Source organism: Misgurnus anguillicaudatus, chromosome 13 (genome assembly GCF_027580225.2).
Source record: "Misgurnus anguillicaudatus chromosome 13, ASM2758022v2, whole genome shotgun sequence".
Classification (NCBI taxonomy): domain Eukaryota; kingdom Metazoa; phylum Chordata; class Actinopteri; order Cypriniformes; family Cobitidae; genus Misgurnus; species Misgurnus anguillicaudatus.
This window is the reverse complement of record NC_073349.2, coordinates 20,756,593-20,767,805: the sequence shown is the minus strand read 5'-3', so window position 1 is coordinate 20,767,805 and position 11,213 is coordinate 20,756,593. Positions and strand designations below refer to the sequence as shown.

Below are 11,213 nucleotides of genomic sequence, written 5' to 3'. Positions count from 1 at the left end.
ATTATATCGGGGTTTTTTTGGCAGCACAACGCCTCTAACACATCAGAAAAGTCCAGACAGATTTAGTGCACTTTGTATTTTTAAGGAAGTCGTCGAATAATCAATGTTCTCCGCCCCTTAATGGATTTTACGTACAATCCATCGCGCGCTCAATGGGCCTTGAAATCGCCGTTTATGTGTCTCGAGCGCCAGAACAATAGTGACACGAGACGAGACCCCCACCGCGCGAACAACGGCACCCTGCATTAATTAATAAATGTACATTTTCCCTACTACAAATGGCCGTCATATGTGTTTAATTCAAAGCAAAGAAAACTGACACATGGTCAGGGTTTTAAAAAATATTTTTGTAACCAATGTTGACCTCACGTGCTTACTCAGAAAGATGGCAGTGCCTCAGTCAGCCGAGTAAACACCAAATCTTTGAACAGATTATAAAGAGATTAATTTCTCGGCCCTCACGTTTAATCTCTCTGTAAGATCGGCAGCAAACAAACAAAGATGTTGAAAATCTTCTTCTTTTATAAGTGCTGTAGATTACTTGTACGCTATTATCACTAGACCACACTTTTTGAAAAAGTTTTTTGCTTTTTTAAATCAAAGCCATTCATTCTAAATAAAAAGTGCTTGGTTGTTTCATCCCACGGTTGGGTAAAATATGTGTACACTATAACCTAAATAGAAAATGTCCATATTTGACCACAACCTGGCATTTTTTGAGGCATACCAACTTTAGGTGAAAGGTCTTCAAAACATCTGCCTTTTCTCCAGACCATTACCGCTGCCATTTCTCCAATTGGAAAAGTAAACTTCTTTCTATTTTGCCTTCCTTTTTCAGGCCTTTGGTGAAAAGCAATTGAATTATGCTGAACTAGAGAACGGGAATCAATTGTTCCTCAGAGGTTCCCCCAGAATGTCTAATAGAATTATAGCAACTGCCCCACCTAATGTCTCACGAAATCCCCGGACCATGCCAAATCATCGAACCACCTGATTTATTTTTAATAGTATTACACCCCTCACTCCGTAGTGTCATGGTAATAACTGTGGCTCCTCCAGCTGCCTCTATATCACATTAGCCAAGCTTAATATTGACTGTGTAGGGCTCACAAAACAATAAGCCTTGAAGACAGGCAGCTTAGAGGCAGCCAACCAATCGGCAAGCTTCGCAGTTTGCTGGAGGGGTGTTAAGTAAAGCACTGAAGTTGCTATTGCCCTGGAGGAGCAGTTTAATCAATGAGATGCTTAGCGCCGGGGTACCCACACGGACCCGCACCCTTCAGATCCAAGCATCCCTCAACAAGTCCAAGCTGATGAGAAACCATGAAACCTGATGCAACTTGATTTCTTTTATTATGTCTGTCTTTCATGCAGCAAACAAACAATCACTTTTCGTCTCATTTAATCACAAGCCTTATATTTTCCAGCTGCCTTCTGTTTCTGCATCAAAACGTCCGTATAAAAGTGAAAAAATAAGCTCAATTTAAATGATTGGTTCTGTGAAATTGGCATTGGACAAACGTATGCCACATTTTATTTAAAAGCGGTGAGAAAATAGAGATCTGTGTGCATGTTAATGAAAACCATATTGGATTCTGCGCAGATTTTTTAAACAGTGGCGTGTTTGATAAAAGAATTAGATTAAAGTGAAATGAATATGCAAAACTAAATTTACTAAAAATTAAATCCAGTCACTTATCGCCTTATATGTGTCGTATTGCTGCAAACGGGAATCAAACTACACCACTTGTGGGCTACATGCACCTGATCACACACACAATATATGGCCCTCTGCCAAACAGAAATGTTTTAATTTGTTGAAATAAACCATGCAGCTCATCTCACCCATGTCATTTATTACAAAACTCAATTTCAGCTGGTTTCATGATACCTATGAATCTTCTGATGATTGCGTTTGTTGGAGGGTAGGATAAGCAATGGGCAAAATCTGCCTATTGTGTATGAGCATACTGATTATGGCCTTTTATTAGTGCATGGGTGCAATCTATTCAACTTCTCTCTCTCCCTCCCATCCACCCTCCCTCCATCCATCCCAGCTACAGCCCCTTGGGGTATGCCCATGTCCCAAAGGACAGCCAGCAAAGCAGATGGACCCCCCTCCCCCTTCCTCTAAACAGGGTTGGGGTTCAGAAAGAGGATAGGCTGTGATTGGCTGAACGCTTCAATTTGTAAAATGTGGTTTTGAGCGGAATTCTCTGACCACCTTAATTGGAACTATAAGTGATTGTGTTTGCCTCCTTCAAATGGTTTAATTAATGGCTGTAATGGCCAATGTGACCTTCGGATTCCCCAACAGGATCCGAAGAATCTGTTGTGTGCCTCCAAGTAATTGCTTGAAGAATCGCAATAGGTGTTGCACGGACACTCTCATACAGTATCAATAGCAGAGCAGTTAAACAGTCTAGAGAGGGGTTGCAGGTGGCATATTGTGTAAATGGGCAATTTTACGCTTCCAATTATGCAGTGGGCACTTGATATAATATGGGATTGATTTACACAAACTGGCAGACTGGCTTTCATTCCCAGCTTAAGGCTGCTAAGTGTCCTATTCTCTCTCACTGCTCCTGATATGCTGTTTCTTAAAATGAAAGGTAATGAACTTTGTGTTGACAAAAAAAAAAGAGTAATACTACTAAAGTTAAAAGTGCACACTCATATACTGCTGTCCTTTTTCTCCTCATAGTGTCAGAAAGCACGAGTCTGATGTTTTTCTGTCCCCCAGGATGCTTCCGAAGAGAATTCCTGAATTCAGCTCCAGTAAGCAGCAGATCATTTAGAGCTCTGGGATTACATTTACAACACATCAACACTCAAAAAATATTTGTTCATTCAACTTAATTGAATTAAGGAAAACTTTTCCACAAAATTAGTTTTGGCTTGTATAACAGTAATAGAATAAGTTAATTTAAACAAATAATCTTTTGTTGCATCAACTTAATAAATTCAAATGTTTTGGTCATAAAAATATCTTGTTCAATAAACTTAGTTTAGTTAAGGAAAACTTTTCCATGCAATTAATTCTGGTCTATTCAACAAGGACAAAACAAGTTAATTCAAACAAAAAAAAATGTTTTGTTAAACCAACTGTCAGTTTCATACTAATAAGCATAAGCACATGTTTGCATGCTGCTGATAATAATTATAATAACATTGGATGAGCATCTGAGAAGAGACTGATTTCCAAACAGGCATTACCACAGTAAAAAGTGCTCATTAGGAGAGGTACGGCATCCACAACTTAACCACAAGCACCACTCTTCTGCTCGATAGTAACCAAACAATTTGAAAAAATATAACACAAACTCTTCTAAATCAATAAGATAAATGAACAATAAACACTAAAAAGTCTTTCTCTTTACCTAAAAATGCATAAATTACACTTAATTTTAAAAATTACTCTCCAGAGGCGGAAATACAGATCCACGGCCCAGTTAGTAATATCAACAAAAACCATTTATGTGGTATCAACCTAAAATGATTAAGTTAATGTAATTTTTTTAATTTAAGTGGATTGAACATGATAAATTAAGTTGAGACAAAAAATTAAGAATTGTGTTGTATTAACATGTTTCATTGAAATAAATTGGACAAATTGCAAAAATATATTTTTTGGAGTGCAGATCCACATCCCAGTTAGTAATATCAACAAAAATTATTCATGTGGTCCCAACATAAAATTATTAAGTTCATGTAATTTTTTTAAACTGAAGTGGATTGAACATGATAAAATTTGGTTGAGACAAAAATACATTAATTGTGTTGTATTAACTTGTTTCATTTGAGTAAATTAGACTGTGTGCAAAAATATTTTTTTGAGTAGCAACACACACATGCACATACTGACTCTCAGTTTTCAGAAATAAAAAAGCTTGGAGGGGGCAAAAATCAGACAGGTTGTGCAAAAGAAAGTTTAAGCATTCAGCAGATTATTTGTTGTTTGTTTTAAACTTTTTTGCAACAACAATTCGTTTGTAACGGATAAAGCCATTAAGTCCAAATTTTCATCAAAGTTTTCCCCAACAGCCCAGCCCCCATTACCCAAACACACCCTTGCTTTTATAATTATTACAAGGGGCTCAGCTTTCAGGACACATATAGAGGGAGCATGTGTGCATGGCTTTAATTCCTATTGTATTCGTTCAATCTAAGTCTAAGCGAGTGTGTCTGTGTCTGAGCTCAGGAGTGTAAGGGAGTGAGGGAGAGAAAGACAGAAACAAGGACCCATCTGTCAGAGAGGCGAATGAATCCCCCCTACCCACTCCAAACAGGTCCCTTGGGACAGCAGAAAAGGATAACTCACTTGTGGCAATAGTTGTGGGTGTGTGGCGTTTTTTTTTTTTGGAGAAAAAGACTCCAACAGCATCACAAGTTAATATAAACAACTGTAAGGATATTGTTAAAGTGTTGTTGGGGAAGAAGATGCATTCAGACGTGTTGTTGATGGGACAACAGGAGGTTGATGGGCCTGATAGGGTTTGTTCTTTCACTCTTATGAAAGATGCACAAAGACGAGAATTTGGTTTGTCGACACTTGTTCACTCAATACTTTTTAACCTTGTAACTGCATGGGATTTGGTGAGTGCTGTTGCTATTCCGACCAACAAAATGGGTCACAAAAGTTCTGTGTGCTCTTCCACTGAATGTTTATAGATTCTTGTGCATGAAGGCCCCTAAGACTTGCTGCATGAACCTGACGTACACATGAATCCATCAGCATTAAGGTCAGATGGAAAAAAGTGGAAGCTCTCTCCTGTGGTTGTAGTGTTCACTTCTGGTTGAGATGGACTAGAAAATGCAGCAGGCCTCAAGCCCCCATGTAAGCTGTCCATATAGGGCACAAGGGAGGAGAGTTTGGGCTCAGCGCAGGAATTCCCTATACAGGTTGCAGGTGTGACACAGCATTGTGAAACACTCCTGGGATGTAAGCTTGTGGAGACACAGGATCACTTTGCGATCTTTGGGGAAGCATGGCACACTTACTGGGTGCATGTACTGTTGACACACATGTGATCCCTGGATCACATGGGACAGCGGCACAACTATGTATGACCACATTTAAATACATTTCTTGAATTAGGAATAAAATAAAGTTTCTTATGGGTTCTTGGCAGCGATGTTGTAGAACTATTTTTTGTTCTCCAAAGAAACTGGTTCCTATAAGAACCATTTCCTAAAAAGAACCATTTAAGTATTTTATGTAGGGCCTACTATTTTCTTACACTAATTTTGTACTTAATATGCAAAAAAATAAATCTTTAGTAAGAACGTCTCAGTGTGCTATTTTGAGATAGGCTACCATTTATTTCAATACATTAAAAAAAGTATTACTGATATTTAGTATACTTTGTCAAGTGCACTATGTTACAAGGCCTATACATTTATACTTTTATTTTACCTGAACAGTTACAGTAAAGTGTTAAGGAGATAACATTTAAACTTTTTAACTTAATTATAATCATGTGCTAAATTAAAGCTAAATAAAGTTCTTAACTAATGGTAGTTTGATTGTTGACTGTTACCATAGCAAAACCTTTCAATCAGAATATAAACATTTTGTTTTGACATTACTTTTGTTGTATGTTGTAAGTGGAAGCTTCATTGTTTGAATGAAGCGTCACCCGAGTGAACTAGCGCTATGGATTTGTCCTATTATACCGATTGTGTTGTCGCGCGAGAGATTATGTTCGGCAGGCGACTGGCGCGTGAGCGTTGGTGCAGCAGACGCATCATTTAAGCCCATCTGTTCACTTTTGTATCAGATTAAAAGAGTAAAAAGTTTGAAATACTACATATCTATGCAGTTAGCGACAACATAATGCATCACGCATAAAAAAAACGTAAGATTGTAATAATTGTCTACAAAAACAGACGCTCTTTATTGTGGAATAGCAAACGTCATGTGCAAAACAGCAACCGTAGGTAGCAGATCTGAGTGTAGATTAGGATATGTTAAAAGTTTTATGATATTTAAATATTTGAAAGTAATTTTTTTCTGTTTTAAATGTTTAAGAATGCATTTAATTAAATTGACTGTTATAAGTCATTACTTACTATTTTGAATCTTGACTAATGATTTGCTGTTGCTGAAACTTAGACATTTAAAAATGCTTAATTTATTTTGGGGAATTAAAATCATTTAAAACCATAATAAGTTGTCATTGCTTATTTATCACATTTGTTTTTACAAGTATTGTACTTGTAAGCATTATACATTATTGTTAAAATAAAATAATGTGTTTTCAAAACTTTTAGGGGATTCGTAAGCGCACTGTCTAGGGCACAGATGTGCACACTTGGCGTGTACAATGGGATCAGTGTGAGGACACGTGTGACCTGAAGCCCCGCAGTCAATAGCGCACTTCGACAATAGATCCCCTACTGTGATACGAACACATCATATGTAGCATCATTCTGCCAAATAAAGTCAAACTCTACAAACACTGCAAAACATCAAAAATGGTATACACTTTCTACATTTTTTCTGAGATCTAGTTATTTGAACTTTTACATGTTTGCAAAACGCGTTTGTGCTTTTAAGTGTTCCATAAATTACAAAAATATTATATAGGCTATGTAGGTAGCCTACAGATATATTTATAGATCGAAGCCATAGACGCAACAAGAAGGAAGCTGTATTGATCAACAAGTAATGAATATTTGATAAACGTTTTTGATTTATTAACGTAAATATTGCACATGAAAAAATTCTGTGGTATAATCTAGTATTTACAGCACTTTGTTAATGCATTATAATATTATAGCCTATTGGGCTAAAAAATAAAAAAAATGGTTTCATTGTTTCTATCCACCCTTGGCATAGTCGAGTGATTAATCTTGGTGAAACAAAACCGTTTTGGCTTAATGAATCCAGCAGTTTTGGAGCGTTATGTTTTGCAGGGCGCTAATGAGCGGACGGAGCGCATGAATGAAACGGGTGAACAACACACACACCTGCTCACACTGCAGCAAGCTGTCACAATCGTTTACTGCGACGCGCGCGCGTCTTTCCACACTACACTACTGTAATTAGAGTTAAGACCAACGTTTGACCTCACCATAAACCAAATAGGGCTCAAGGGTATTAATCCAGCACTGAGGGGCTTTATTGGGGCAGAAAATTACGTTAGGTCACGAAAAAGGGGCGATATTTGTGTATCTTCCCAATCTCAATGATAGGCTAGTTTTCAACCGCATGACACGCTTGAAAATGCTGGGATAATTCAAAACATGCTTGCGTAAAATATGGGCAAACCCAACTGTAGGATTACATTACATTAGCATTTTTAGATTGTCCATTATGCAAAAAAATCAGCTGCTAATTTAGGCTACATAATTTGGTAAAGTATGGCATAATTAAAAGAAAGAAAGAAAGAAAGAAAAAGAAATAAAAAACAGTTGTTTATGCAAGACATAATTTATATGGTAACAGGTGCACATGTTTTGTAATGTTCTGTTCTGACACGTGATAAATGAACAGCAGAGCTTCTCATCTGCCCACCTTGCAATATTTATAAGGTTAATATAAAAGGGAAGTTGCTCAAATCCGAACACCCCTCGCACACAAAGCCCCGAGGATGAATGCGCGCACTTAAGTCGTGAAACTTTTGGCCACGAGCGAGCCACGCGCGTTCGGATCATCTGGAAAGGTGGGGTGTTTGTGGGCGGGGCTTGTGTGAGACTCGCTAGAAAGTCAAAGCCGGGAATCAGTGCGCTTCAGTGAGACTCGAGACGCGCTCTGATGCATCGATGATGGAGAGCTAAGGAACTGTACGAGCGCGTTATATTTACATACACAACGTTCAACGGAGAATCCTAAAGAGTTTTTCTTTTTACATTTTAACAGTGCGTTCAGAAATTCTGAACACTTTTTTACGTTTTATTTGAAGTGACACAGAGTGCTACGTTGACAGGTACGACTATTTATATGTACTTTTGAATGTTCAGCATATATTTTTATTTTTAATGATGTTTGTATTTGGTGAGGATTTGTAATTTGGGAACTTTGGTGTAATGTAACAATGTGTTTTATTATTTGTTTGTTTGTTTTTTAAATAAGTTTCTTTATTCTAATGATTTTCACATCAAATTAGTTTTAATAGAAAAAAAAACATAGTCCACCAGATTTATATGATTTTATGAATCAATTTTACTGTACGTCTTTAAAAAAATAAATAAACAAGAAAAATATTTATAAAAATCCAAAGTAATAATAATTTGCTCTAAGACAATAGAGAATGCATTTAGCGCTGTCATCTGTACAGACAGCTTAAGGTCGTCCACAATGCACACCACTAATAACAATAATAACAATCACCACTACCTACTAACTAACTGGGACCATGTGTAAACTGCATAAACTTTTGCTAAACTGTTATAAATGAGATAAATGTAAAGAGGCTCCACATGATAAAACATTTTTTTGGAGACAAGATTTGATTATCTTTAAATCAAATCAAATTCAAAACTATTGTATTAGCGTGGCTTTCTCCTGTGTTTGTTGATTTCGGTTTACAGGCTCCTTTCAAATTAAATCCGATCGCTTTATCTGTGAACTAAATCCCGTCGTGTCCCAGATTGACAGCGTCTCCAAAATGACTGCGCAGCGGTCGGAAATCAAAGGGTTTGGATAAAAAGTCTTTGCCATTAGATCGCGCATTAAAACTGAGAGAAGAAATGGAATTTTAAAGCTGTAAGCCATATAATAATCATCACAATAATCTTACTCTCTGTTGACTCTCTCTCAATGACCTTCTTTATGGTTTACTCATGTTGATATTGCTTTCCAAAAACCTAGTACCAGTACCAATCAGACTAATGCAAAGACTAATTCATAAGTCTTTGATCTGAGCTGTACGGTTTCAAGTGGTGAAATATTAAATGTGTGAACATCCAAACAGTATTTTCTCTCGAGAATAGAAGGAGAAATTATGTTTTAATGGCAGGGGGAAATTAAATGTTGTGACCCTTCAATTTATGTGAATTAAAAACTAATTTTCTCTGCCATCAGATCACAATGATGAGCAAACCTTATGGAAAACCAGGGGATGTGACTGACCTGGTCAGCTCCCTTGGATGGATGGAAGAGGACCTCAGTTCACAGGATGGTGACCAGACAGATGAAATGGGAGATCAATATGCGCTGAACAGGACTAATCGGGGACCTGTGGAACTGGGCAGTGAGGATATGGAGGAAGAGGATGATGAGGAAGATGACGAAGTGGGTCTTGATGGAGAAAAGGCACCCAAGCGGAGAGGTCCTAAAAAGAAGAAAATGACCAAAGCCAGACAGGAACGTTTCCGTGCACGGCGCGTCAAGGCCAACGCCAGGGAACGTTCACGCATGCATGGGCTGAACGACGCACTGGACACCTTGAGGCGTGTTATGCCTTGTTACTCAAAGACCCAAAAGCTCTCCAAAATCGAGACTCTGCGGCTGGCCCGCAACTACATCTGGGCGCTGTCTGAGGTTTTGGAGAGTGGCCAGTCAACTGAGAGCAATGGTTTTGTAGAAATGCTATGCAAGGGGCTTTCGCAACCTACCAGCAACTTAGTGGCTGGCTGCCTCCAACTGGGACCTTCAACCATGCTGCTGAACCAACTGGATGAGAAGTGTGCCATACCGGGTGCAGGGGGTCAGCAGGGTCACCCCATTAGCTATCCCTCACCAGGACTGCCCAGCCCACCCTATGGCTCATTGGAGGCCTCACACTTGCTACATCTAAAGGGTTTCAAGGGGGCTGTCTATGAGAATTCCTCACCCAACGAATGCAGCAGTGGCACCCCGCCTTACGACGGCCCTCTCACACCTCCCCTCAGCATCAGCGGCAACTTCGCTGTAAAGCGGGAGTCCTCACCACACGAGACAGAGAGGAACTTTACACCTCACGCTGCCCATTACCTCTCTTCGCACCCTTACCCGCCGTCTTCCTTGGCAGGTCTTCCAGCTCCTCAGGGTCACACACTGTTCCCAGGCTCCCGTTACGAGCTTCCTTTAGAAATGGCTTTCGAGCCGTTTGCCCCATCGCACGTGGTGACATCACAGATAAGCACCATTTACAGCGAATGAACAAATGACCACCAGAGACATTCAGCAAATCCATTTCCTCAGCGGGCCTCCAGGGGCCCGGCACATTTAAGGAGACACTTTGCATGTATCCTGTCTGAGCTATTAAGAGACCATAGCCATCACTGAGAAACATGTAACTTACCTGTGGCAATTGAAGTACTGAGAAAGAGATGCACAAATTTCGTTAATTTATTCTTGTTTTTGTCATTATTAAGTTTGTTACTATTTTAATTGTAATTTTCTGGAATTTCTATTCTGTATACATGTGATGTTCCCCTCAAACCGGAAGATTTTGTTTGTGCACAATGCGCACATGCTATAAAAATGCAGCAAATAGACACATACACTAACAGGTCCTCTTAGTGGGTTATTGGAAGGTACAAAATAAAATAAAAAAATTAGAAGTGTATGATGAGTTTTTAGTTTGAAACTCAATATCTTCAGCCCTGTTTAATCAGATTCTGATTTTAATAAGTTAATTAAAACAAACAAACAAACGACAGAATGAAGGAGAAGGAAATAAATTTAGCACAATACTTTTGCCATAACAAAAACATTTATTTATGACTGTATTTAATATTTATTTTAATGACAATTTGTACAAGCAATTTGTCAGCACTGTTTTATTGTTTTTTGGTACACTGCCAGTCAATGTTACCAATACTCATAAAGTATCTAATTTATTTATTTGGATTTTTTTCTGTTTAATGTGTTTTTGTCATTCTCCACAAGATTTGTAATTTTGCTCAAGCATTTGTATATATTTACCTGTTTCGCACTTAATAAAATAAATATTCTTATACAATATGACACTCTTTCGATTCTTTATTGAAGTTTTTATTAACTTTTATGATTTAAACATAACAGAAATATAGTGAAACACTTTAAGCAAAAAAAATTTAAACAACAAGGTGATCAGTTTAAAAGTGAAACATTACACTGCATCTACTTTTAGCTATTTTTTTTTTATCATTATTACATAACATTATTTTACATTATTAAAGGTGCCAAAGAATGCATTAAAATAATATGTTACATTGTTCTCTGATATCTACATAGAAGTAATGTGGCTTTTTTAGGTGCAGAGACATGTTTTATATGTCCATTTACCACCCTAGGATTTGCC

The 11,213-nt window shown here is 37.9% G+C and overlaps 1 protein-coding gene across 2 annotated transcripts; it reads left to right on the top strand.

Annotated features, from left to right (window-relative positions):
* Window positions 1-688: 688 nt before the first annotated feature.
* neurod4 (neuronal differentiation 4) lies at window positions 689-10,894 on the top strand. Of its 2 annotated transcripts, none has more exons than XM_055188289.2 (2): window positions 689-2,778; window positions 9,029-10,894. In XM_055188289.2, the coding sequence occupies exons 1-2, from the start codon at window positions 2,725-2,727 to the stop codon at window positions 10,085-10,087; spliced, it is 1,113 nt and encodes a 370-aa protein (XP_055044264.2). In that variant the 5' UTR covers window positions 689-2,724; the 3' UTR covers window positions 10,088-10,894. The 2 variants fall into 2 exon arrangements, with proteins under 2 accessions (XP_055044264.2, XP_055044265.2); XM_055188290.2 differs by lacking the exon at window positions 689-2,778 and adding an exon at window positions 7,606-7,931.
* Window positions 10,895-11,213: the final 319 nt, after the last annotated feature.